This window comes from Ursus arctos, unplaced genomic scaffold (assembly GCF_023065955.2).
Source record: "Ursus arctos isolate Adak ecotype North America unplaced genomic scaffold, UrsArc2.0 scaffold_2, whole genome shotgun sequence".
Classification (NCBI taxonomy): domain Eukaryota; kingdom Metazoa; phylum Chordata; class Mammalia; order Carnivora; family Ursidae; genus Ursus; species Ursus arctos.
The window spans coordinates 83,072,670-83,098,462 of record NW_026622874.1 but is presented as its reverse complement, the minus strand read 5'-3'; the positions used below and the strand labels follow the sequence as shown (position 1 = coordinate 83,098,462).

Here is a 25,793-nt window from a genome sequence, read left to right as displayed (position 1 = left end):
GTAACTTAGCCTTTCTGTGCCTCGGTTTCTTCATCCATACAATGGGATAAACAGACTCGCTTAATGTGCCAATCCAGGGATTGGAAGATTTTACTCTGTGAAGGGCCAGAGAGTACATATGTTAGGCTTTGCGCACTTAGGGTCTCTGTTGCAGTTACGTGGATGGCGGCCGTTGTAGCACAAACACAGGTGCGGATAATACGTAAATGAATGGTCATGGCTGTGTGCCAATAAAACTTTATTTGTGGACACTGAAGATGGAATCTTATATAATTTCCATGAGTCACAAAAGAGTTATCTTCTGATCTTTTTAATCATTGAGAAAAGTGCAATAAAAAAATATTCCTAGGTCATGAGCAAAACCACGATCTGGCCTGTGGGTTGCAGTTTGCTGTCCCCAACGCTCATCTCTGTAAGTGCTTAGAACAGCACCCAGCACACCGTTGCTGAGCTAACATTGAACACCTCCTGTGTGCTTCCCACATGTTAGGTATTATCATGTTGGAAAGTGTGAGTCCAAAAACGGTTGTCTGCGGTGGTTGGCTTGCTGGGGGGGAAGTAGGGGTGCTCCTGGGAGGAAGAGAGGCTGAGGTGAGTTATCAGATGATCCTTTGTGCCTTGGGCCACCACTGGACAGGGGTGTCCAGCAAGGCCCTTTCACGGGCCTTTCTGTGCTTGGGTAAGGGGCCCAGGGCACTGGCTTAGCTGCCCAGAACATGGCCCCACCCCTGCCTTGAGGACCTCCTGTCACACCCCCAGACCTCCCTTTATTGCATTCTCTCCCCCTACACGCTCCAAGGACCTCAGGCCAGCTCCCTGCCTGAGGGCACAGAGGAGAGACCTTGCCCCAATGTCAAAAACTAAGAACAGTTTATTCACAAACAGCCCCAGCTCCAGGGCTGGTGCTTCTTCCTGGCTTTGGCACTAGGCAGTGGTTGTCTGCCCTTGATCCCTCACGTCATACCCTTGGGCCCTAGCCCAGGCTGGAGGAGTGGGTGAAACTTCCAGCTTGGGGCTTTGAAGGAGTCTTTCTCTCTCTCAGGATCTGGTGAAAGCTCTGTCAGGCTTCCCTTCTGGCCTTCAGCCGGCCGGGCACCATTTCCTCAGCCCCCATCTCTCTCTGGAGCAGATGTGGGGCGGGGGTTGGGTGGCCGGATCTTTCTCACCCTGGACGGCTATGAGGGTGGCTGGGCAGGGTCCAATGGGTCCCCTGCACACACCCAAGTCCCATGTTGTTGGTCAAAGCCGACTTTTAGTAAATGTCTCTGAAAAGCCCAGAGGGGGTACCAAGGGTCCCCTCCATGTGCAGGAGACAAGGTCTAAGTTCTCAGACCGTGGCTGGGGTTCCTAGCTACGTCTCTCTTCACCTCCCTGCCTCAGGACTCAGGTGGTACCTGGGTGTCTGTGAGCTGGCTGGAGAAAGCCCTCTCTAAACGCAAGGTATTGTATCTGGGAGGTGGTGTGCCAGGCACCTGGGTCCCTGGGGCTGGAGGCAGGCGCAACGCGGAGGTGAAAGTGGGCAGGTCATCGTCTATATCGAGGCCCGGGTTGTCCTGGCCCTGAGGGCCAGGGGGAGCATGCCTCCGGGCCCACCACTCCTTGGCCTTCTGCCACTGGCGGCGGGCGATGATAGAGAAGAAGTCGATGAAGAAGACCTCAAAGATCTCAATGACACAGACGACAGAGCAGCTCATCCACAGGCCCAGCTGGCCACCAAAGTTGGATAGAAGCATCTCGATCTGCAAGGGAGGTCAAGCCACACCGTGAAGAAGGCCCCTCCTCCCAAGTTGGTCTCACACAGGGACCTCCAATTCCCAAGGGAGCCCCTGGCAAGTCCTAGCCCTAATGGGTTTGGAGGGCTTCCTATCCCCTCTTCCTCTGCCTACGCTGATTCCAGGCCTGGTTGGCCTATGGTGGCCCTACCAGCTCAGACTGGATTGCCAGCATCTGACTTTGCTCCCTGAGGCTGGGCAGATAGGCACATGTACAGACCCTGGGCAGGTCCCAGAAGGAAGCTACTCACGCTGTTGGCAGGGCTCTCCATGATGGATCTCTGGTTCAGGTCTTTGTAGAATATCAAGAGTTTGGCCAAGTCTGTCCTGCAGAAATTCCAACAGGGCGAAGGTGAGTTGGGCACCTTTGCATTCTACCAGATGACCAATCTTCAGCGTGATTGTCTCCCTCCTGCCCAGCCCCCAGCATGGCCCAGGCCCAGAGCTCCCCAGGGGTCCTAGAACCTGACCCCCGGGGCTCCTTTTGTGCCCTAGAGCACATCCCCAGCCTGGGCCTGGTTGTTCAGGCCATTCATTCCCTCCAAAACCATTTCCCACCCTCCAGACTAAGTCAGTCCACCCAGCTATACTCCCCTAGCACCCTGTTCTTCATTAAACCTTGACATTGCGGTTATTTGATTGCAATCTCAAACATGTACAGGACACACGCAGGTAATGTACACGAGCGAGGTAGGCTGGGTATGCAGAAGTGATAATGACCATACTAACAGTCAGCATTTATTGGACACTTGCTGTGTTGCCACCCACTCTTCCAAGTGCCTTATGTGAACTCACTCGTTTGATGCTCACAACAACCCTAGGTAGCTATGTTTTCATTGTCCCCATTTTACAGATGTGGAAACCAAGACCCAGGTTGGTTAAATCACTTGCTCAAGAACGCACGCTCATAATTGGCAGATCCAGTATTCAGACCTGGATAAATCATGGCCTAGGCCATGACCAGTACCTTTGACAAAGCAAAACAGGGTAGGAAATTCCAGATTACAGCCACGGAGATGTTCAAACTCTTTGTCAACTGATAGGGGCACTAATCATTCATAGTAGTGCCGTGATCACTGGAATGAATGTAAACGGTTGCTTTGGCTAAACCGGCTTGCGGCGTCCGAGGATCAGCCTGAGTGCTTCATGCATCGTAAGAAAGTGCTGTTACATGAGACTTTTATCTCATTATATATATATATATATATATATATATATATATATATATATATATATATATAATCTCAATGGAAAATCATTTTCATCCTGAGGGTTATGGTCAAAACATTTGAGAGCCCCAGGCCTAGTGCAGGGCCTGGCTCCCGACACGAGCTCGATTCAATAGTTGTTGAATAAGGAAAGAGTGAACCAACAAGGTTTGGCAGCGAGGAAGCAGGCGAGGAGGCTGAGGCCCAGGGCCAGCGGAGGCAGAGGAAACAAGGCAGGGGTCTGCTTACTTGTTGAGTTTTTTCTTTATTTGCTGGCCTTGGTCCCATGTGAGAATGGGCAGCAACCATTTCTGTGTTGGAGAAAGAAGGAATGACCTGGGGATACCTAGAGAGCCCAGGCCCAGCCCGTGTGCCTCCCTTTTAGCCTCTGCCCCCCCGCCGCCCTGGCCTCCCCTGTGCATCTCCCCCGAGGTCAGAGGACCCATGTGGGACATCAGGCTGCGGGCCGAAGACGTGAGGGGAAAGACGGGGCAGGGTAACTTACCTCGGAAACCACAGATGGCCACTGTGCCAGACTGGTGGTCAGTGTCCACTCCTTAAAGCTAAGGGGGGAAGGGCACAGAGTGAGTGCGGGTGGCCCAGCCCAGCCCGGCCCTGTGTGCTCTGTCCCGCCAGGCCCACTCACCTGCAGGCTTCCCGGCACACTGCCTGGCAGCCCAGCTCCTCCCGGACAAAGGCCTGGTGCAGCTCATAATAGCAGTACACTGGGGGACAAGGCAGAGGGCAGCGTGAGCTTTGGGGCCACAGTGCTCTTCCGGGGGGGGGGGTCAGCCATGGGGCCCCCAGAGTCTCCTTGTAATGATTTCTCCTCCCCTTTTCTACAAACACTGGTTCTCTGGAAACAAACGCTGCTCTGTCATGTTGAGAGACGGAATACCATGGAGGTTAAGGACGTACGTTGGGGGGTCAGCTGCACTGGCTTTGAGTCTAGCTCTGTTACGCCCTGGCTATGCGACCCTGGACAAGTTGCTTCTCTGTTCTGAGCCTCAGTTATCTGTTCTGTGAAAGGGTACCACCCGTGGCTCCTGCCTCCTGCAGCTGAGAGAGGTGGTCAGCTTCTCAGCACAGGGTGGGGTTCAGCATTTGGTCCTTAGAAAGTGGAAGGGCGCCTGGGTGGCACAGTCGTTAAGTGTCTGCCTTCGGCTCAGGGCGTGATCCCGGCGTTATGGGATCGAGCCCCACATCAGGCTCCTCCGCTATGAGCCTGCTTCTTCCTCTCCCACTCCCCCTGCTTGTGTTCCCTCTCTCGCTGGCTGTCTCTATCTCTGTCGAATAAATAAATAAATAAAATCTTTAAAAAAAAAAAAAAAAAAGAAAGCGTAATTCAAGCCAGGCTTGAGGACAGGAGTAAAACTGCTTCACCTCTCTCTACCGACACCTCCCTCCTGCAAAAGGCCCTAGCACAGGCTGGTGGTGGGGCTGGGCTGACCCCACTGCTGGGGCGGGTCTCACTCACTCCAGTTGGGGTGCTGCTGATAGTTGCAGTAGTTGGCTGCTGGAGGCAGAGGCTGGTTATACTGGGCACACCCACATTTCTCCACCATCTTTGTCTGGAAGCACGAGTGAAGGCAGATCTGAAAGATGAAACCCAGGGGTTCCCTTAACCTCCTTGCGCGTGGATGCCAGAGAGCTCCCTCCCTCCACAGACTGCATCCAGGGGGCCGGCTCCCCACAGCTTTGGCGGACCGCATAAACGTGCCCCTCGTGGCACAGCGGACTGGGCCAGGAGTGGCCCTGGCGCCAAAGGCACCGAGGTAGAAAAGTGATTGAGAATTCAGATTAACTGAGAGGTGGAGAACAGGCTGAGCTGGGACTGGACCTGGGGCTGGCCTTTCTCAACCACGTGACTGCTGACATGGGTCGGGGGGGGGGGGACACTGGAGCAGATGCCAAGAAACAGAGAGAAACATAGTTCCCAACTTTTCTGTTCTCAGGTCCAGTTCCTCCACACTGGATCCTTGGGGACCGTCAGTTACCACCATAGCCACAAATCTTATAGCATACGAGCTCATGGCAAGGGCTCTGAAGGCAGGTGACTCCAGTACAAATCCCAGGTTTGCCACGCCCCAGCTGTGTGACCTCAGGTAAGTTCCTTAACTTCTCTGATGCGCTTGGTTTCTTCACCGTTTGAAATAAGTATACCAGGACCTCCTTCATGAGGTTGTTGTGAGCAGGAAATGAATTGTTATAGGTAAGGTGTGTGTCCATGGTAGCCTCTCACTAAATACTATTCATGAGTGTCTTTCCACGAAGATGACCTTTTCTTTTCTTCTGGTCTTGAAGTCAGTTCGATTGTATCTCTATTGTAAGTAGACATTCTTCGACTAACAGTCTCTTTTCACTTAGCGGCCCTACCACCTCTCAGCTCAGCTCCAACGTAAGCTAGACGACGCAGTGTGTAGAAACACCTGCTCTTTTTTATTCTACTGGGAGGATTTTCATGAACTCTGAGCATCTCGGGAGGAGGGGAATTGCAGTCTCCCAGAATGGAAGAGAAGGCATAACGGATGATCGCACTCAAGGGTTGCCAATTCAAATGCTTTCGGGGGGCAGTGATAGAGGTAATACGCTAGGGGCTGGTGGGAACTCTGGGGAATGAGAACACATGCCTCCTTGAACAGGGCAATTCCACCTGCTCTTTACACTGCAGGGCTTTGGGCCCGAGGTTGCCAGATCTTATTTTTCAAGAGAAGCTTGAAATCTGGGTTTTCTTATGAAATTCCCTGACTTTTAGACCCCATTCTGGCCAGAAAAAAACTAGGTGTGCAGCCTGCAAGAGGCCTGGGGGCTGCCAGTTAGCAGCCCCTGATCCAAACCTACCTCCCCCTGTGATTGCTGAGGATGACATCACTTGCCCAAGGACATCAGTGAGCAAGGGGCATGAGGGGGCCCAGAGGCCGGGCTCCCATACCTCAGCCAGCGCCTCCCCCAGACTGCTGCTCTCCTGTCCCTCACTTGCCAAGGCCTATTTAGGAAGCTGGCCTGTCTCGGCTGTACATTGTGTTCCAAGCAAACCTCAATCAATCAATTCAGCTCTGGTTACAGACGGATTGAAGAAGACTGGAACCAGCTGGTGTTGTTTGTTCTTGAGGTCTTTGGATGAACCCCAGGAATTATCACCGGAGTTCCTGGTCCCAGACACACCCCAGCCTATAGATAACTGTCTCCTGTGTCCGGGCCACAACCCAGGGCTGAGTGCCCCCTCCCGCCCATACCTGGAGGGAATATGCAGCGTTGTAGATATTACTGATCGGCACGTCGCTCCCGTCCTCTGTGCACTGGCTGTAGGGCTCGCTCAGCTTGAAGGACTCCGTCTGTAATCACAGCAGCACCGTTCAGCCCTACCCCGCCCCAGGACCCAGACGGGACCACCGCTGGGAGCTGAGCATTAAGTCATTCATTCAACAAATATTTCTTGAGCACCTACTAGGTGGCTGGTGCTATTCTAGGCACTGTGGACTCAACAATGATCAATAGAGACAAGCTCCCTGCTCTCGTGGAGCTTACTTTCCAGTGGGGTTAGATAGATGGCCAAAAGGCAAATAAATGCCCAAGATAATTGGATAATTATGGCTAGTGATCAGTGAAACTGGGAAGAGGGACTGAGGACTTGGGGGGGAGGGGCGCAGTCTTTCCAAGAGTGATTGAGGAAGATGCCTTTGAGAAAGGGACATGTTGGCTCAACAAGGAATGGCAAGAAAGAGCTGGATTTGCTAAGAAGTGGAGGAAGGGGGTAAGGCAGAAGCAGCAGCAAAGGCTGATGTGGGGTAGGACCAGGCTGGCTGGAAAGGCAGCACGAGAAAGATGAAGCCAGAGAGGGAGGCCGAGGCCAAGCCTCCTATACCACGCTGAGAAATCTGGATTTGGATTTTGAAATGGTAGTACGTCATCGGAGAAGCCACTGGGAGGGCGCAGGTGGGGAAAAAAGACCAGCAGTGTCTGTGTGCTTGGTGGGATTCTCCTCCCAGGGAAGGAGCCTTTTCCTACCCTCTTGTCTTCTTTTTTTTTTTTTTAAGATTTTGTTTATTTATTCGACAGAGATAGAGACAGCCAGCGAGAGAGGGAACACAAGCAGGGGGAGTGGGAGAGGAAGAAGCAGGCTCCTAGCGGAGGAGCCTGATGTGGGGCTCGATCCCAGAACGCCGGGATCACACCCTGAGCGGAAGGCAGACGCTTAACCGCTGTGCCACCCAGGCGCCCCTCCTACCCTCTTGTCTTCTGATCTCAGAAGCTGACTTGGAAAAATTGACTTTCTTAGAGAGGGCCAAGGAATGCCCAATAGAGTAGAATGATACGCTGATCAGAGGCGATGAGAGAATCGTAACTCACAGTTCAAAAACCTTATGAAATGATGTTTTATTGTGGTTTAGTAAGTGGCTCTAGCTTAATATTTGTCACTGCAAATAAACAATCCAGACAAGCAGATTTAAAAAAGAAGAAGAAGAAGAATGTCTCCCAGGGGCAATGATAATTGAATATAAACTGTGACCAGCTTATAGCCCGGTTCCTTGTTTTTTTGTTTTTGTTTTGTTTTGTTTTCTGAGAGTGGGAGAAAAGGGGAAATTGATGGCAGATTTGCGGGGCGGAAGAAAGTCTTTTTTTCCGTTGAAGAGTGGACAGACAGACAGAAAGATAATGGGGGGGGGGAGTGGGGGCGGGTGGACTCAAGGAGTTTGACCTAGGTGGAAAATGTAGACATCTCAAGTAGCTGTAATCTCCTTCTATTTGTATTGTAATCCATCTGCTGACCATTAGTCGCCCTCAATTAACCTGCAGGAACCTCAAGGGCAATTAACAATGCCCATTTTAAAACATTTAAACAACAGAGGCAAAGGGGAAATAACCACGTGGGCTCCTCTGTTTCTTAGGAGAGGAGCAGATCTGATCTCAGATATACAGACAGACAGACAAGCGGACGGGCAAATACATACTCACACATTCCCTTTGCCCCGCCATCTCCCCTTCTCACTGACAGTGAAGAGTGAGCATCTTTCTGTGTCAGCACAAAATAAACAGACTTACTTCATTCCTCCGATAGCTGGGTAGCTAACAGATTTAGAGTCTTTAGAACATGCCAGGGCTGGCTGGGCACTGGGGCACAAAGATGCCGACAGTGGCTTCCCTGGAAGGCACTTCACCTCAGCACCAGCCTCTCAGCTTCCCCGAGGCTGCAGGCTCCCTGGGCAGATGTTCCTTCAAGCCTGTGGGTCCTGCTGAGCTGTCCACAGAGCCCAGCGTGTGGCAGCTACAGGCCCAGCCTGCCTGGGGTGTGTTGGGCAGGGGGGAGTACAAGATCCCAGCATCTAGGTGACAGGGTCCGTCTACTTGGATAAGCCTGTGCAGCTGGCAAAGGTGGCTGGACCTCCTTCTACTTTGAGGACCAACCCATGGGCCACTTCCAGAAGACACATGGTGATAAATCATCTTTTGACTTTTATGCTTCTGAGTCCTCAATGGCCCAGTCCTCCGTAACAACGCTGATTGAACTCAGAGCCCCTGGGTTATTCAGGTCGCTTCCTAAAGCAATGAGAGTAGGGTGGGGTGGGGGGTTGGGGGTGGGGAGGTAGGGCAGATGGGGCAGGTACTCTAGTGCTCCCTCTCTGGCTTGCTCTCTTTTTCTCTCCCTCCCTTTCTCTCTCCCTTCCACCATCAGTTTTTCAGAACTGCTGGTCTGTTCCTGACCCCTAGGGACACAAAAATGAGAGCGGGTATATGTGTATGCGAATGGATGCAAGTTTTGTGTATATATGTGTGAGCACACATGCATGTCAGTGCATACATGTGTATGTGTGAGGTGTGTGTGTGTGCATGCATGTGTGTGTGCATGCATGCATGGGTATATGTAGGCGTGATTAAGTCTATGCGAGTATATGTGTGGGCAACAGGGCCCATTTTTATCAAACCAGATCTTACGGGCTTCCTTCTTAGAATCTTGGGGGAGGCCAGCATTTGCACAGGAATCCTCAGCTTCTTAGATTTCATTTATTTATTTGAGAGAGAAAGAAAGAGAACATAAGGGGGCAAGGGGAGCGGGGGGTGGGGTGGCAGAGGGACAAGCAGACCCCCTGCTCAGTGGGGAGCCTGAGGCAGGGTTGATCCCAGAACCCTGAGATCATGACCTGGGCAAAAGTCAGATGCTTTGACTCACTGGGCTACCCAGGTGCCCCTCTGCTCACCTCTTTAAAGGTATAAACTGTGCCAGGGAAAAGCCCAGGTGGAAGCATGATGCCCTAGATGGAATTACGGGTGGTTTAACTCTCTTTTTGCTTCTGTTCTGTTTTTATATTGTAATATATAAAATTATACTAGAATATTTATAAATATTTATAAATATAATAAAATATTATAAAAATTTATAAATATTATAAAATTTATTTGTGTATGGAGAAAAGAAAAAGAATTAATATATGAAGTTAGGACTAGTGCTGACTCTTTAGAGGAAGTAGTGAAATCTATCTCTACTTCACATTCTGCAGAGAAAACATTCTAGTGAGTTAAAGTATTAATTGAAATAATAAAATAACTTGAAGGTAGCTCAATATCTGATCTCAAGGAAGGAAAATCTTCAATAAGCATGATAACTAAAGAAGAAAAATATTTTGACTCTGTAAACATTTGAAGTGTTTGCAAGTGAAACAGTAGCATAAAGAAAACTAAAAGGAAAGCACAAACCGGAAAAGATATTTACAACACATATGGCAAATAACTAGTACTCTTTCTATATATATAGAAGAGATCAATGTCTCATAAAGGAGGAAAGTGTCACCAAGGACAAGAAAAATTTTGCTAACCTCTCTTTTAGCTTCAAACCTATTTTTTCCTTTCCTTCACATCTCTTCTCTTAGAAATAAAAGTACAGTAACAGCCAATATTTTTGGAAGCACTGTTCTACATGCTTCACATGAATCAACTCACTGAATTCTCATCAGCCTATAAAGGCACATTATTATCAGCATCCCCATTTCACAGATGAGGTAACTGAGACATTGAGATTACACAACCAAATTGCAAAGCTGGGCACTTAATCCGTCATGCATATGCTTGTGAAAAGAGGTGTGCATGTGTTTTAAGATAAAAATGCACAGTAGGGTTTGCAATGACAGTGAAGTCTCCCCTCTCTCCAAGACTTGGTTCCACACTACCACTTCCTCATCTCCCATTCATGATCCAGCTCATTGTACTTAGGTTTCTATTCCACTCCTTCTGTGGAAAACTGCTCTGCCAAAAACCACCGGTGATCTCTTGGTTGTCAAACCCAGAGAGCACCTTTTGCCCTTTCTCTTGACTGACCTCTCATCTGCATTTGGCACTTTGGTCCATACCTTCCTTTAAACTCTCTTCTTTGATTTATCTGACACCAATTCTTTCTGGGTGCTGCTCCTCATTCTCTGCCTCTATTTCTCCATTTTCTCTCTGCTCAGCCCTTACACATTTGCATTCTGTCTCAGGTCTTGGGTGATGGCATTTATTTCCAAGTCTAGAATTATGCTAGATGCCCACCCCAACCCCCACCTCCATTTTTCTCCTGAGCTCCAGGTTCATAGCATCTCTGGACATTTTCCCCATGATTCCCCAAAGGCACAACAACTTGGGTATGTTCTGAACCGAAGTGATCATCCTCCCCCACAAACTTATCCCTCTTCTTGCATTCCCTAATTCTGAGCCTGGGACCTCCATCCACCCCACTGCCCAAGCCAAAACCTAAATATCAGTCTAACTTCCCTTATAGCAAGGTCTTTCCTCACTGACCTTGGTTGTCAAGCCCTGCTGCTTCCGTGCAATAGTACCTCTCAAATCCATTCACTTACACTCATCCCTACAGCCATTGCCTCAGCTAAGGGCCCCATTCTTTCTTCCTGGAATTGCTTTAAGTACACTGTCTCCAGTATCTTGATTACTTTATCTTAATTACTTTATCTTGACTACACTTCGCCAAAGACATTTCTCAAAAACTTTCACTACTCAGCTTAAAATCCTTCCTGTGACCCCTTTGTAATTGCTTTGCCCTTTGTTTGGACTAGCCCTTCCTGAAACTCTTTGCCTGACACTTGCCCTTCAAGAATCTATCAGCTAGGAAGCCTTCACCAACAGTTGTTCCCAAACATCTGTACATCCATCCATACAGCCATCTAGCCATCCAACATTATTTATTGAGCATCTACTATGTTCTAAGAACTGAGCCTGGTAACAAGACAGAATGTCTCTGTTCCCATGGAGCTGGGAACTGTATCACAAAGCTGTGTGGTCTTAAAGATAAGATCTTTAAAGGTAGGTGTGCTGTTGTATTCATCTCTGAACTTCCAGTGCTTTGGACACACAATCCCTCACTGAATGAAGGAAAATTTTTTAACCAACTGAGTCTACCAGCTTTACGTGCCTATCGAGAAAAATAAGTAAACAAAAAAATAAGAAAGGAAGGAAGTCTAGTTTGTTTGGACTTATTCTTGGTAACCCCATGTTGACCTCTTAATAATCCCTAAGATTACTTTTTGTTGTTCCAAATGGTCATAAATCAGAAAGAGAGCTGACTGACCCTGCTCTGTCACTTTGGTTTTATACATCTCAAATTAGGTATAGCAGAAAACCCACCCATGTCTTTGTTTACCCACCACTGTTAAAGAAAACATCTGCTTAACAAAACGGTGGGTATTCCTAAGCTCAGAGAAGGAAATCAGAGGGCAAAATTCCTTAGTTCTTGCACTTCTCCAAGCTTTTGATCCCCTCCTCCAAGCCTGCAGACACTGTGAGGGGTGGAAGGGAAGGATAGGGCAGAAGGATAGATAATAAAAATTTCTTAAAGGATAGGATGTACTGCAAATCCCAAGTCCTTATTCAGGGTGCAGATAAAACTGCATGGGCAATGTTGAGTGAAAATGTTCCCTATTCCGATTTGGGAGCTTTGCAGTCCTGGTGAATAGAAGAATCAATGACCCAGATCCTTAAGTGGTACCCTAAAGTCTTTCCAAGCCACGGTTTCATAGCTTGGGGCTCAAAATTATTTGTGGGGGGAGGAACAATCTATATTCACACAGTCCAAGTTGGTACACAACACTTCTCATGTTGAAACAAACTTCCCACATTGGAACATGCCTCCCCAGCATACCCAGGTTCCAGGCAACCATCTTGATTGTTTCTCTTGTCCAGAGTTGCCCATCTGATGTGGGCACGGAAGCCACAGATTTCCTCTGGAATGTCACCATGTACTCAGTTCATCATCTCGGCTGTCTCAGCTTAAATATTGCTTCCTTAGGAAAGCACTCCTTGAACTCCCCATTTCACCCCATTAAAAAAAGCCCTAGGTCAGCCATCCCCTGATAGGTTCTCATCCATCCTGCATTTCTCCTTGGTAGCACTGATGATGATTATAATTAATCATTTGTGCAATTTTTTGTTTGTCATTGATCCTCTCTGCCAGACTCTAAGCTCCAACAGGACAGCGACCGTGTCTTATGCTCTGATACGGTCCCAGTGTCCAGCACATAAAGACGCTCAGGAAATGCTTGTTGAATGGATAAGTAATGGATGGATATACAAGCCCCAATGCTCACGATATCACTTTATAACCCAATACGAGGCCATCACTTATAGCTGTACTAAAGCTGATGTCATTCTAGCCTTACTTTTGCTTAGGAAGACACACTTTGCTTCTCCTCTCATGTTGAACTACTCAGCTTTCTAAAGCTGAGGTTCCTGGGTTTTCTGCCTCTTGGGATAATAACCAGAGTTTGGTAAAAACAAAGATCTTGGGCTCATCTCTCAGAGATTCTGACAGTGGATCTGAGTCCAATGATCAGTCAGGTTTGAAAACCACTGCTCTGGAGAACAGATTTGCAAGGAATGAAGACGAAAGGTGGAGAGTTACTGGCATAAAAAGACCTCAGTCCTGCAAACAAGAAGATTGCATAAGTAGTGGAATGTCTGGGGCACGCCCCTCACCTTGCCCTTCTGCCTCTGTTGGGCATAGTTGACTCAGGGCTTGGAGTCTGCAGCCCGAATGTGCTTCTGGTGACAGGTATGAGTGTTTTGAGCACCCGGTGAGATCAGAGAAGGTCAAAGAGTTGAGGGAGAAGGAGGTTTTTGATGAATGAAGTAAAATTGATGGAAGTATGATTGTGTAAATAGAGCTCCGATGGCCCAGTGACTTCCCATTAGCCATTAAGGAGTGGTTTACATGCCTCATCGACATTTAGGTGGCCCAGAAAGAAAGGTGTTAATCTGCTCTATTTATATTAGTGACAACTATAGTTAATGTCTGACGCTTTGCTCCTCACACAGTTTCCATAAATGCTAGTGTCTGTCTTTACAACAAGCAAGGTTCCTTCAGTTCTTCCCCAAAATGGCATCCTGTGTCCTCGTTCATCCATACAGAAGATACAAAGACAGCCTTTAGTAGAACTGCTGGACTGAGCACTGCAGTAACTGTTAGCAAATCCAGGACTCTGCTTCCTTTTGAAACGAACACACTTTTCCATAAGCTGCATCTGATTGGTTATCCTTGGGGGGAAAATCTGTTCTCCTTGCCACCCCTAGAGAAATCAGAACATTCTCTTACCAGGTGCATCCCTATGGAGGTGGCCATGGCAGGCTCGATCTCTGTTCCCACGTCCTCGATGAAGGGGTATTCATCCTGCCGATGGACAATCACCTTGGCCCCGCTGGAGGACACCAGGAAAGGGTTGTACTCCTCTTCGTTTATGTACAAGATGACCTGCAGCCCTGGGAAGAGAAAAGGCTACTGCGGTCAAAGGCCCGTTAAGCATTCCCTGGTGTAAGCCTACCTCTCCTGGTGCTCTGGGAGGCTCCAAACCAAGACTCAGGCATTTCCAACAAGTAAAAGGTGGGCAGGGCTAGACTAGAAGCTTCGTGGAGGAGAGGGGGTGAGGGATGGTGCCCGACTTGCTCACTGCTGTGTCCCCCAAAACAGCATCACTGCCACAGTTCTGCTGAGCAATAAAGGAACTGCTACCCTGCCTGAGACATCCATCTCTACATGGTCCTTTGAGATGGGCGTTCTACAGAGCATCCAAAGGGACTTGCAGTGCTGTGGTTGCTTAAACCCTTATAGAAAAGCACCAATGGGATATCTGATCACTGGTCTAACTTCTCTCCATACTCCAGCTCCTACCCTTGCAGGGTATTCTGCGCCCAGCAGCCAGAGAGACTTTGAAAACTGGAAGTCAGGGGCACCTGGGTGGCCCAGTCAGTTGAGCATCCGACTCTTGGTTTTGGCTCCAGTTGTGATCTCAGGGTCAGGAGATCGAGCCCAGTGTCGGGCTCTGCACTCAGCGTGGAGTCTGCTTAAGACTCTCTCTCTCCCTCTGCCCCTCGGCTCCTCTGCTTCTCTGCCTCTCTCTCTCAGACAAATAAATCTTTATAAAAATTTGAAAATAAAATTGGAAATCAGAGCAGGTCTCTCCCTTGCCTGAAGCCCTTCAGTGGCATCTCATTGGATACATGGGAACTCCATGGAATAAAATCCGTAAACCTGACCGTGGCTGTCACACCTGCAGCGATGCAGCCCTGCCTCCGTTTCCCTCCTCGTCCCCCTGCCTGCTCCCTCAAGAAGCTCCGGACACACAGGACTGCTTTCTGTTTCCGGAGCACATCGAATTCATTTCCTTCTCCGTGTTTTTGTACTTGTTAGTGCCCTGAATGCTGTTCTGCGGGTCTTTTCACCCCTAACTAACTGTTCCCACAGATGCCTCCTTATTTGAAATAAAAGCCCCATCCTGACCCCAGCACCCCCTTCCCTTTCACTACTTGATTTTCCTCATAGCCCTCATTAGGATTTATAAGCAGAAAATGTCTATAAGTTTGTTCATTCATTTGTTATCTGCCTCTCCCCACTGTAGTTCAAGCTCCCTTGAAGCAGAGATGGCATCTGTTTACCGCAGGGTCTCTGACACCTGGAAGAGGACCTGGCATACCGCAGGTACTCAATAAATGTTTGGCGAATGGCTGAGCAAATGAGCAGGGCCTCTATGGATTGAAGGAACAAAACTTCGAGAGTTCGGGGGCGCCTGGGTGGCTCAGTTGGTTAAGCGACTGCCTTTGGCTCAGGTCATGATCCCGGGGTCCTGGGATAGAGCCCTGAATGGGGCTCCCTGCTCAGTGGGGAGCCTGCTTCTCCCTCTCCCTCTGCCGCTCCCCCTGCTTGTGCTCTCTCTCTCTCAAATGAATAAACAAAATCTTTAAAAAAAAGAAAAAAAAAAGGAAAAAAGAAAACTTTGAGAGTTCATTCTGACTTCTTCCATTTACAAGTAAAGGAACTGAAGCCCAGAGCAGGCAAGTGATTTGCTCAAGGTCACACAGCACATAGGTAGCAAAGCCAGGACTCTGCAACTCTTAGCTCCCAGTTCCCAGACTACTTCTTCCCACCAAAGAACGTGCCCTGATTTATGGTTTCTTGCAGACTTGGTGAGAATACAGACCACACAGTAGCAAAGGCTAGGTGTCCAACATGCTGTTTTCCTCTACGACAAGAACTTGCCTTTCCTTATGGGAACATATCTGTATATCAAATCTTGTTCAATGTACTCAGGACTTTGCACAAATTCCTTTTGTGGGTAAGTCAGGCCCATCTGTTCCTGCCTGCCCTACAAAGGTCACAGTAGTAGAGCAGTGGTAGTAGTAGGGTCGGAGGTCGTATCGGTATTATTGGTGCTGGTGATAGTAGTGGAATTGCTACTAACAGTAGGAATGCAACCACAACCAGCATTTATTGTGTGTTTCATGTGTGTTGAGGACTGAATTGTGTTCCCCTCCCTCTAAATTTGTATGTTGAAATCCTACCCCGTAATGCGACAGTATTGGAGGTAGAGCCTTTAGAGAGGTAATTAAGGTTAAATGAAGTCATAAGGCGAGCCCTGATCCCATAGGACTGGTGTCCTTATGAGAACAGGAGGCAATAACAGCGCTTGCTGTCTCGCTCGCGTGCTCTCTCTCTCTGCCTGTCACAGAGGAAAGGCCAGGTGAGGACACAGCAGGAAGGCAGCCACCTGCAAGCCAGGAAGAAAGGTCTCACCAGAAACCAAATTCACCAGCATCTTGACCCTGGGCCCCTCGCCTCAAGAACTGAGAGAACGTGGGGCGCCTGGGTGGCACATCGGTTAAGCGCCTGCCTTCGGCTCAGGGCGTGATCCCGGCGTTATGGGATCGAGCCCTACATCAGGCTCCTCCGCTATGAGCCTGCTTCTTCCTCTCCCACTCCCCCTGCTTGTGTTCCCTCTCTCACTGGCTGTCTCTATCTCTGTCGAATAAATAAATAAAATCTTAAAAAAAAAAAAAAAAGAACTAAGAGAACATAAATGTCTGTTTTTCCGGCTGCTCGGTCTGTGATACTTTGTTATGCAGACTGATCCAGTGTGTGCCAGGACTTACTCAAAACACTGTACGTACACTAAGTCCTCTCAGTAACCTTAGAGCACACATATTATTATGATTCCCACTTTGCACGGGGTCACACGGTGAGCAGCAGAGCCGGGTTTTGGCTCCAGAATGCGTTATCTCAACCAAGATAAAGGTATGTTTGCCTCCCTAATCTCCTGTTCCGCATATCTGGGTTCAAGTCCGTCTGAAAGCTGCCTGCCCGGTGTTACTCATTCCAGCTACAAGCTCAAACCAGAGTGGTTTTCCAGAACAAGAAACCCCAGTGATGTCACCATTGCGCTCTCTCTCTCTCAAAAGTGAAGAGGAGACGTCACAGAAAGGAAAACAGACACCGAAAAAGAAGGAGCCAGCACGGATGATGTAAATGCTGCACCGAAAGGGGAAATGGTGTCCCTGGTTTCTGGCCAGATGGAGAGGTCCTGCATTTCTGGAAGTCTCAGCACCCCAACTGTCCTGCTTCCAACATGCTCACTGTTGGTGCGGATTTCCTTACCATATTCGCTTCCCCCCATGGACGTGCTGAGGATGGTCTCGTTCTTTCGGTTGTTGAATGTGTAGCAATTCCCATACATTGGATGGTGGAAAAGCGTGAAGTTTCTATGAGGAAGAATACGGTCAGAAGGAGCTCTGGTGGGAACTCTGCTCATGCATCTGAGCTGAAGACTGGATGGGCTGTGCTTAGGGGGCCCACTCTCTTTTATGGACAATGGATAATAGATATGACTTACTTCCTCTACCTTTCGTCTGATAAGCCACAAACAAAGCTGCTCGCCCAGGCTGACACATGCATGATGTAGGACTATTCTCTGCTTTGCTCCCCCTCTCAACCCTTTCATCTCTGCCTCCATCCCGACGTGGCACTCCTTGTGCCATATGCCTGCCCCCAAATTCCTCTACTTGTGAATTGCTCAGCCAACACTTGACATTTTTTCCATTCCAACACCAGAAAATGGTCCCCAGAGAAGGAACCACATCACACGCATCCTTACATTGACTTTAGAACCCAACCCTCAAGCAGACATGATTCCAATCACTCCGCTTCCTCAGGACCAATATATCTACTTACATATAGAAAGGCTTAGTGTTTAAAAAGAATGAAGTAAGCCTTTTGGTTAGGCAGGAACACTCTAGAATGTCCCATCACTGCTCAGTCACCACCAGGGGTCTGAGTGTTAACTTAAAGGCAGAAAGAGAGCTCACCCATCTGTACATAGGTCTTTCTTCCTTTCTCTTTCCCACCTTACCTTCCTTCCTTCGTCTCTTCCTCTGTGCTAGGCTGGCGGTTCTGAATTATCGGTGTGCACGATGGTGGGGTCCAAGGTTATACATACACCATCAACCGCTCTGTTTTTATGAGTAACTTAATGAGTTCAAGGCTATTTAGACTCCACACCATCTCTATCTTCCTCACTGACTCTCGAGCCTAGCTCCCGTGTAAGCTGTTTTCCAAAAGGCGGCGTCAGTGAGAAGAGCACCTTTCCCTCCCAAGCCCTGCCAAGCTGAGCTGCAGGTGCAGGCAAGGGGCTCAGAGCTAAGAGAGCAGACTCCTGTCCTGACCTGGCATCGCAGGACACCCCGTCAAAGAGGCAAGTAACCAGCAGCTCCTCCGCGGAGTAGCTCATGTTGATCTTCTTCTCCAGAGGGACCTGGGCCATGATGTTCATGTAGTGCAGCTGGTACCACTCCTGGATGGCATTGACCCCCGAGCTGAAGGTGTAGAGGGCACAGTGGGACGTGTCATTTGAACACTGCGAATAAGAGGAGACAGGAGGCTGAAGCCATCGGCACCAGCACCGGCCTTCAGAAGGACGGTGAGGATGACGAACTGGCATCTAGACCAGACACTCCGGGGGAACAGGAGGGACACCCGAAGCAAGGATGGGCTTCCTCTTACTTCCAGGGGCTCAGAGAGATCAGCCTCAAGGACCAAGAAGGGGCTGAGAGGAGAACAGTCCCCCTGAATGACTCCCTGTGGCTGTTTACCGGATAAGAAGAAAAACCAGTTTCTTTAGCATCTCCAGATATCCAGGCTATGGTTGATTATTGCTACTGACTTCCCACACACCTCTAGCCATTTCCTATTCGTGCAGCAGTCTAGAAATCTGGACGCTTGCCCAGACTCCGGCATGATTTCTCTGCAGGATCTTGGGCAAGGTGTTACAGCTCCATTATTTCACCCACCAAATGTTGGCTAAAATGCCACCCTTCCCAACCTCAGAGAGCAGTTGGGAGGACCAGCATTTAAAATGTATAATAATGAGAGCCTTATAGGGAGACTGTAGTATGTTTCAGATGTTCTATCACACAGAGTTTAGAAACTTTCAAATGGACAGACATTGAAGGGCTGATTTTGCTCTCAAGGGTTACGGAGCGGCTATCTCATGAAAATACCCGGGAAGACTTTGAAAAGTCTCAGTGAATAAGAGAAAGGGCCATTTTTTTTTTTTCTGGATTTGTAGCTGGTGTTCTGAGGTCTCACAATTGGCAAGCCAGGCATTAGGTATAGAAGAGGTGTCTCATCCTACAGAGGTGTCTGGGGCACAGAGAAGTAGGGTGATTGATTGACTTTGCCCAGGACACTAATGGAATTCAATTTTGGTGAATGGCTGTCTGTTCAGAGCCCCTCACACGGGACCAAGAAGGAGAGCTTGAAGGTCAGGTTACGGCACCTCACAAAGGCACATACTGCAGGGAATGTCGGGTATTTCTGCTGCTTATTATCTATTTTATTCCTTCGGGGGTCTGCACCCTAATTTTGCTTTGGTGGAGTGTCCTTTCCCCTGTTGGATACAGTCTGATGAGGCTGTCCACCATGATGCCTCGCCCTCTGTTAGCCATTAGGTGACCCAAACTTGGTCAATCAGATGGTCCCAAGATAGGATTTGAATCGTCTTTATGGATGGATTAGCAAAAAGCCTAAAAATAGTTGAAGTTTATTTAATACAGCAGCCATACGTGAGATGACTCCACCATTTCTTGCCACCTAGATCCCTGGATCCTCCCTAATTTCTGTCTTTTGAGAGGCCTCCATGAACTACTGGTCCCTTTGTAAGACGTTTTGTTTTCCTCTTAATATTGCCTGAATCAGGGTCCTGGGATCGAGCCCCTCATCAGGCTCCCTGCTCCTCTGGGAGCCTGTTTCTTCCTCTCCCACTCCTCCTGCTTGTGTCCCCTCTCTCGCTGGCTGTCTCTGTCAAATAAATAAATAAATAAAATCTTAAAAAAAAATGGCCTGAGTCTGTTTTAGTTGCTTGCAGACCCTTAACTGGGTGTATTTCTTTGGGCAGGACCATGGGGATGGTGGCAAAGAAGAAACCTCCCTGGACCCACCCCCTCCGGCCCATCTCATGCCCCCCAGCTGTGAGGACGTGCATCTCACCAGTTGGAATCCCACCACCTCCTTAGACGCGTGCACATCCATGGCATCCGACGCCTTGTGAATGATGCGCCCACTGAATTTCCGCTTCCGCCCTGTGAGGAAGTCCCTGACCTCGCCGGTCTCATCCTGACTGAAAGCCATCAGTGGGACCAGTTTGAGGAATTTGGGCCGTGTGCCCTCCCAAGCCGAATTCCAGGACTCTGCCTCTCGGCGTTTTCGAGACGTATTCTCCGGAAAGCCATACAGGGTCTTCAGAGCCACTCTGGTCTCCTGTTCCAAGTCAGCTAGAAGGTCCCGCACCACACTGTACCTGCCAAGGTGGGAAGGAGGAGTCAGGGAAAGGGGAAGCCCCTTTGACAGAGTGCTGGCACTTCTCCCCTCTGCTTTCCATCAGTGGATGTCAGCCCTGGGCCCACTTCTACCCTGCTTCCTTGGCCAAGGAGACCAAGCCTTTTACGATTTGCCCCATCCAAAGTGACTGTTGGCTTAAGTAAACGGTGACCCTTGCGTGACTTCTCATGGCTTCATTTCTGCCACTACCATCTGCTTGCTCTCGGGGTGTGTTGGTGAGTTTGCCCCAACCAGCATTTCTGGAGTGGTGACTATCAGGTGCCTCCCATAAACCAGCCCCGGTGAGGACAATTACAGTGCAGACAATACCTGCTAACTAGAAGTCTGTCCAGGGGACAGGCTCCGTCTCCACCAAGCTCACTTGGCCCTGCCCTCGGATTCCCCTTGAATCAGTGCTGGGAGGGAAGAGGTAGAACCGTCACCTTGACAGCCCCCAAGAACACAGGAGAAGGATACAAAACGTAACCACATGAAGCACAACACCATCTTTAAATTCTCATAATGCAAGTAGTTCTGGTCTCCGTCCTAACTGCCCCCCTCTCTCCTCTCTCTGTCCCTTGCTCCGTGACTAGGCGGCACAGAATGGTGACTGAGTGTATAAATTCCAGGGCCAAACTACCTGGGGTCCAGTTCCCCATGCTGGTTCTGGATTTGTGACCTTGGACAAGTCATTTTAGCCTTTTGGTGCCTCGGTTTTCTCACCTGTGAAATGGGATTGCTGCAGAGATTCCATGAGTTTATCTTGTGTGTGTGTGTGTGTGTGTGTGTGTGTGTGTGTGTGTAAACATTCACTATTAATTTTATTAGTGGAATTAACATTTGTTAATATTTCACTCCTCCACCACAACTCAGCTCCACTAGGACAAAGACTGTTGGGTTGTTCAGTTCTATGCCCCAGACTCTCACACACTGCATGACAACTTATCTGATTATGGAATAAGCGATGGATGGAAGAGAGGGAGGGAGGGACAAAAAGACTCTGGGGTGGAGAATGAGTCTTAGACTTGATTTTGATTTTGACCAGTTGGTTTCCTTTGATACTCTTCCTCCCCTGCTCCCCCTTCTCTCCACACCCACACCTGCTCAGACAAATTCTGCCAGATTCTGACCAGCCTCACAGATCAGTTTTCAATAATCCTGAGCAGGACTCCAGTGACCCATTTAGAACAGGCCCCGTGGCAGACAATAGAGCAGGACCAAGGGTTGATCCTGCCCAGAGCCCGGTGATCTCAATTAGTGGGGCAGGGTTCACTCAGATGAGGGTTTAGGGCAGCTGAGATGCTTCCGGAAGTCACCTGGGTGTCACTTCTGAGTCAGCCTCCAGCTCACATTTTGGGGAGAGTGAGGTGTAAGCTTACAGGGCTCAGGGGAAATGGCTAAGCTGGGCTGTGTGTAGGGGGGTGGTGTGGGTGGGTGTGGGTGTGCTCATGTGCAGGTGCCGGGGGGGGGGGGCTAGCCCATTCCAGGCCCAACCTCCAAGTGAAACTGACCCCTACGCCCTCCCCCTCCTGCACATCTTGAACTAGCCCATCCTCAGGAGCAGCTGATAGACAGAAAACTTGGTACAGATTTAGGACCTGGGAGAGGGAGTTTACCAAGGTTGGCAACGAATTCAGATTTCTAAAAAGCATGTCTGTGGGCTGGCCCGTGGCACCTTGGAGAGGGGCTGCGGCCCCCACCCCGTAGCCCTGCTCCTGCCTCTTACTTGTAAGGGTTGATGTTGCAGATGGTGACAGCAGGAAAATCCAGCTTCTGGAAGTGGACTTTGATGGAGACAGAGACGGTGTAGAAGGAGGCCACGAGGAGCGCACACTGCCAGAAGATCAGGGCCACGGCGGTGAGCGTGAACAGAATCCAGAGCAGGCGGCGCAGGCGGCCACGGGACACGACGATGCGGCGGCAGCCGTGGGTGTTGGTGTTCAGGCAGTACCACCGCATCAGCTCTTTGATTGTAGGCGCCTGGGGCCCCCTCACCGGCAGATTCTTCTTGATTTTGGCTTTGATCTTCTCTCCAGGAGCCATGGCGAGGCTGGGACGTGGACACTGGGCAGGGGTGGAGAAGAAAAGCAGGTGAGCTCACAGCTCCCTCCTCCCCGCCGGGCTGGCCGGTCCCTGGAGGCCAGACTCTGGGAAACGCCAGCCCATGTGCCCTCAGAGGCCACCTTCCTTTTTCCCTCTGGGGTCTGGACAAGTCTGCATTCTGAGGTCCCGGCCCCTTTTCCAGGGAATTTGGTTTTTTGGTCACAGTAGCTGCCAAAGGGTGGCCTCCTCTTGCGGGCCCCAGGCCCAGCCCTGCGTGGGGGCTGGGTGGGGTTTAACCCATGAATCACTGGACAGGTTTGAAGAGCCTTTCCCCTGGGTGCCTGGAGCAGGAGCCCTCCACACCACTTTTATCACGCTCTGCCCTATTTAGAGCATGGCCACCCGCCCCTTTGCACTTCCCTCAACCTGCCCCCTCGAGGGCAGCATTCCTATCTCGCTTAAACCCCCCATGCCTAGCTCAGTGTCTCCCCGAGCAAGTGCCCTACACTTCTCTTCCGACAGATACGGCCTGCTAAGAGAATTGCTCGGCAGCCAACTGAGATCCTGGTCGGTCCGCTCCCAGCCGCGTTTTCCAGACTCTCCCCCCTCTGCTTTCCCTGCAAGTAGAGTTTCTGTTTCATTTCTGTTTAACTCCATCTCTTTACAGTCAAGCATTAGGTGTTTCTAGAGCAACTTCTAAACAATAGCCCACAACTCTTGGCCACTTAATATTTGCCAGGCATTGTGCCATATTTCCTTGATTCTAAGATATCACTAATTAGGGGAATACGCTTTGATTCAATAACAGCTTTGTTTGGGGGAAAGCGTTGGAAAGCAAATTACCACATTCATCAACGTACACGATGCATTTCAGTTACAGAAACTTTACAACCTGGAACAACTTTCTTTTTTGAAATGAACTAATATGCGTGTATTGTATATTATATATATTGTCTATACACAGGGAGAGTCGTCTCATGGTTATAATATATAAACTCTCATTAGTCTCATAAATATATAGTCTCTCTCTATATATATACACATATAATCTACATATTCTGTGTTTCAAGAAGTCCAGAGACATAGAGTAGTTTGTGCAAGACCACACTGCTAGCACGGGGAGGAACTGGATTAGAACCGTGCAGCCTTCTCCACCATGATATATCACGGGGCCTGGTGTTGTGCTGGGTGCTGCCCCCTCCCCAAGGAAGAGGGAAAAAGGGGATCCTGAGCTGTTTAATTTCCAGACTTGGATAGTCAATGTAACCACCTCCCAACAGTTGTGAGTACTGGTAAAGGGGGAGGGGAGGTATATGGAAACTCTTCCTCCTATGCCTACCATTGGTGACAGAGGCAAAGGAGGGTATACCTTAATTTGGAGTAGGATATACAGGGTGGTCCCCACGCCCCCAGAGGGCCTATGTCTGGGACAAGGACTTTAGTTTGCCCCATCACGTTCTTCGGGTAGGAATCTGGACTTCAGGAGTTATATTTTCTCCACCCTGACCCCATGGGATATTGTCCAAATTTGGGAACTGGGGCAAAGTTGGGAGGCTTTCAAGTTTATGGTGCTAGTGGGTTTCAGGTTTATGATGTAAAGGAAATAAGTGCTGGGGGAGAAGGGGGGCAAGGGAGATGTCCAGAGGCAGCCACCTCTCACCAACAGCGCCCCCTCCCAGACACATATGACTTTACTGGGACGGAGAAAACCCTCTGGGCCCTCAAAATTACGCTGTTAGCCTCTTGGCAAGAGGAATGTACATTATTTTATCATTGAAAATATTTCTCATCCCCACCTCTTCTCTCTCTACAATCTAAAAGCAAAAAAGTTAACAAGTTTGTTTGTTTGTTTGTTTGTTTGTTTGTTTTAAAAACCTGGGTCCAGGGGCGCCTGGGTGGCTCAGTTGGTTAAACATCTGACGTTGGCTCAGGTCGTGTTCTTGGGGTCCTGGGATCAAGCCCCACCTTGGGCTCCGTGCTCAGCAGGGAGTCTGCTTGTCCCTCTGTCCCTCCCCCCATTTGTGCTCTCTCTCTCAAATAAATAAATAAAATCTTTTAAAAAATAAAAAATGAAAACCTGGGTCCAGGTTCAATTTCCTGTCAAATAAAACTGCAACCCAAGGGAGGATTTCTTCTCTGGCAACGTTTAGAATCACAGATTCTGGGCTCTCCTGTCTCTAACTCTCCTCACTGAAGACAACCCCTGGGGTCCCTCTGACCCATCAGGTCCTTCTCCAGGACTGACCTTGAACCCAGTGGGTCAGCCACCCAGGTCAGTGAAGCTACAAGTGAAAGAAGGGAACCCATCTTGCTCATCACAAAACAGATAAATGTTCACACAAACAGTGTTTCAACTTCAAAGCAAAGCAAGGTTGTGGTTACTATTAGGTTGTGCTGCTTGATTAAACATGATGCCTTTTGGAAGAAGTGGTAGCTGACACCAAACACTCACTCTTTAAAGTACTTTACAGCTATTAACTCAGTTCATTTCCACCATCGATTTCTGAGGTAGGCATCCTTATTCCCCCATTATACAAGTGAAATGGAGACCCTGAGAAGTTAAGTGGTTTGTCCAAGGTCACACTAGAAAGTGGCTGAGCTGGGATTTGAACTCAGGAGTCCACTCTCAACTACTAGCTGTGCTGCTCCTCCAGTAGTAATAGTAATGACAACAATAGCAACAGCAAGAATAGAGGCTATTATTTATTGTTCCCTTGGTACTTCCAGCCCACCTATGCAGCTCTTTTCACACAGTACCTATTTAATGCTCATAATTGTATGAAGTACTAGTACTGTGCCCATTTCACAGAGGCTGGAAACTGAGGTGCAGAGTGATTAGATAACTTGCCCTAAGCCACACAGATAGCAAGATTCAAAGGATTTTTTTTCCTTCAAATTCCAGGACTGCTCCTGACCGCGATTCTCTATTGCGTCCCGCTGGCTCACCCCCGACCTCGCCTATCTCCCAGGCCCCAGGAAGGGACCCTAAGCCTCAGGCTCTGGGCGCGGGACCCGAGCTCCTACCCGGCGACTCCGGGCCCCCTGCACACCCCGCACAGAGCAACCGCACGCTGTGCTGCGGCAGAAGTCAGCCTGCTGAAGCCGCGGGAGAGAATCCAACCCGATTCAAGTGTTTGCTTCTCTCTGCAACCACAGTCACCCCAGAGAAAACATTCCAGAAGGTAAAGGCAACAATCGCGGTCGAGTCTAACCAAGGCCAAGAAAGGGGGCTGAACAGGGGGCTGGGCGGCTAGACAAGGCAAGGCGCGGCCCCAGATCCCGGGAGTCTCGGACCTTGTTCCTGAGTAGCCCAGAAATGCCTATCGCCCCAACTCCGTGTCCCGGGCCATGGCGTGGGCGACGCCAGAGAGCTGGCTGGACCGGGATTGACCTGGGAAGGTGTCCCAGCATCCCAGCCACCGGGAAGCAGCCCCGGGCTGATGCCAGCACCGCCGCCGACCGCGCGGATCGTGTCCGGGAAGCCACCCGGCCCCGCGGCCGCTCCGGTGCCTGAAAGCCCCAGACTCGTGCCACCCGACCTTACTCTAGGCTCACCTCGCTCAGTTTCGAAGAGTCTGAGGCTCTCGTGCGCGCGATCCGTCTGCGATCTGTTCGGCTCCGCGTACAGCTAGAGCATCCCGCAGCCGCCGC

General features: G+C 49.6%; 1 protein-coding gene and 1 long non-coding RNA gene across 2 annotated transcripts in view; one reads left to right on the top strand and one right to left on the bottom strand.

The window, feature by feature from the left end:
• LOC113267572 (uncharacterized) overlaps positions 1–14,926 on the top strand; it is a 108,329-nt gene extending 93,403 nt beyond the window's left edge. The window contains exons 11-12 of the long non-coding RNA XR_008960266.1: positions 4,936–5,085; positions 14,854–14,926. This is a non-coding gene — a long non-coding RNA (uncharacterized LOC113267572). The remainder of the gene's footprint in view (positions 1–4,935; positions 5,086–14,853) is intronic.
• On the bottom strand, positions 221–25,793 carry SCNN1G (sodium channel epithelial 1 subunit gamma). Its single transcript, XM_048224502.2, has 13 exons — positions 25,698–25,793; positions 21,826–22,163; positions 19,770–20,079; positions 17,948–18,138; positions 16,884–16,987; positions 13,554–13,717; positions 6,217–6,315; positions 4,458–4,575; positions 3,627–3,705; positions 3,486–3,543; positions 3,230–3,291; positions 2,024–2,099; positions 221–1,739 (listed from the first exon to the last, which is right to left on the bottom strand). The coding sequence occupies exons 2-13, from the start codon at positions 22,140–22,142 to the stop codon at positions 1,377–1,379; spliced, it is 1,941 nt and encodes a 646-aa protein (XP_048080459.2). The 5' UTR covers positions 22,143–22,163; positions 25,698–25,793; the 3' UTR covers positions 221–1,376.

Excerpts from the sequence above, each read along its gene's own strand:
- SCNN1G (XM_048224502.2), bottom strand. The coding sequence starts at position 22,142 with ATGGCTCCTGGAGAGAAGATCAAAGCCAAAATCAAGAAGAATCTGCCG. Across the intron at positions 13,718-16,883 it reads CATGGGGGGAAGCGAATATG|GGCTGCAGGTCATCTTGTAC; the intron begins GTAAGGAAATCC and ends TTCTCTTCCCAG. Across the intron at positions 3,544-3,626 it reads GTGTGCCGGGAAGCCTGCAG|CTTTAAGGAGTGGACACTGA; the intron begins GTGAGTGGGCCT and ends TTCCCCCCTTAG.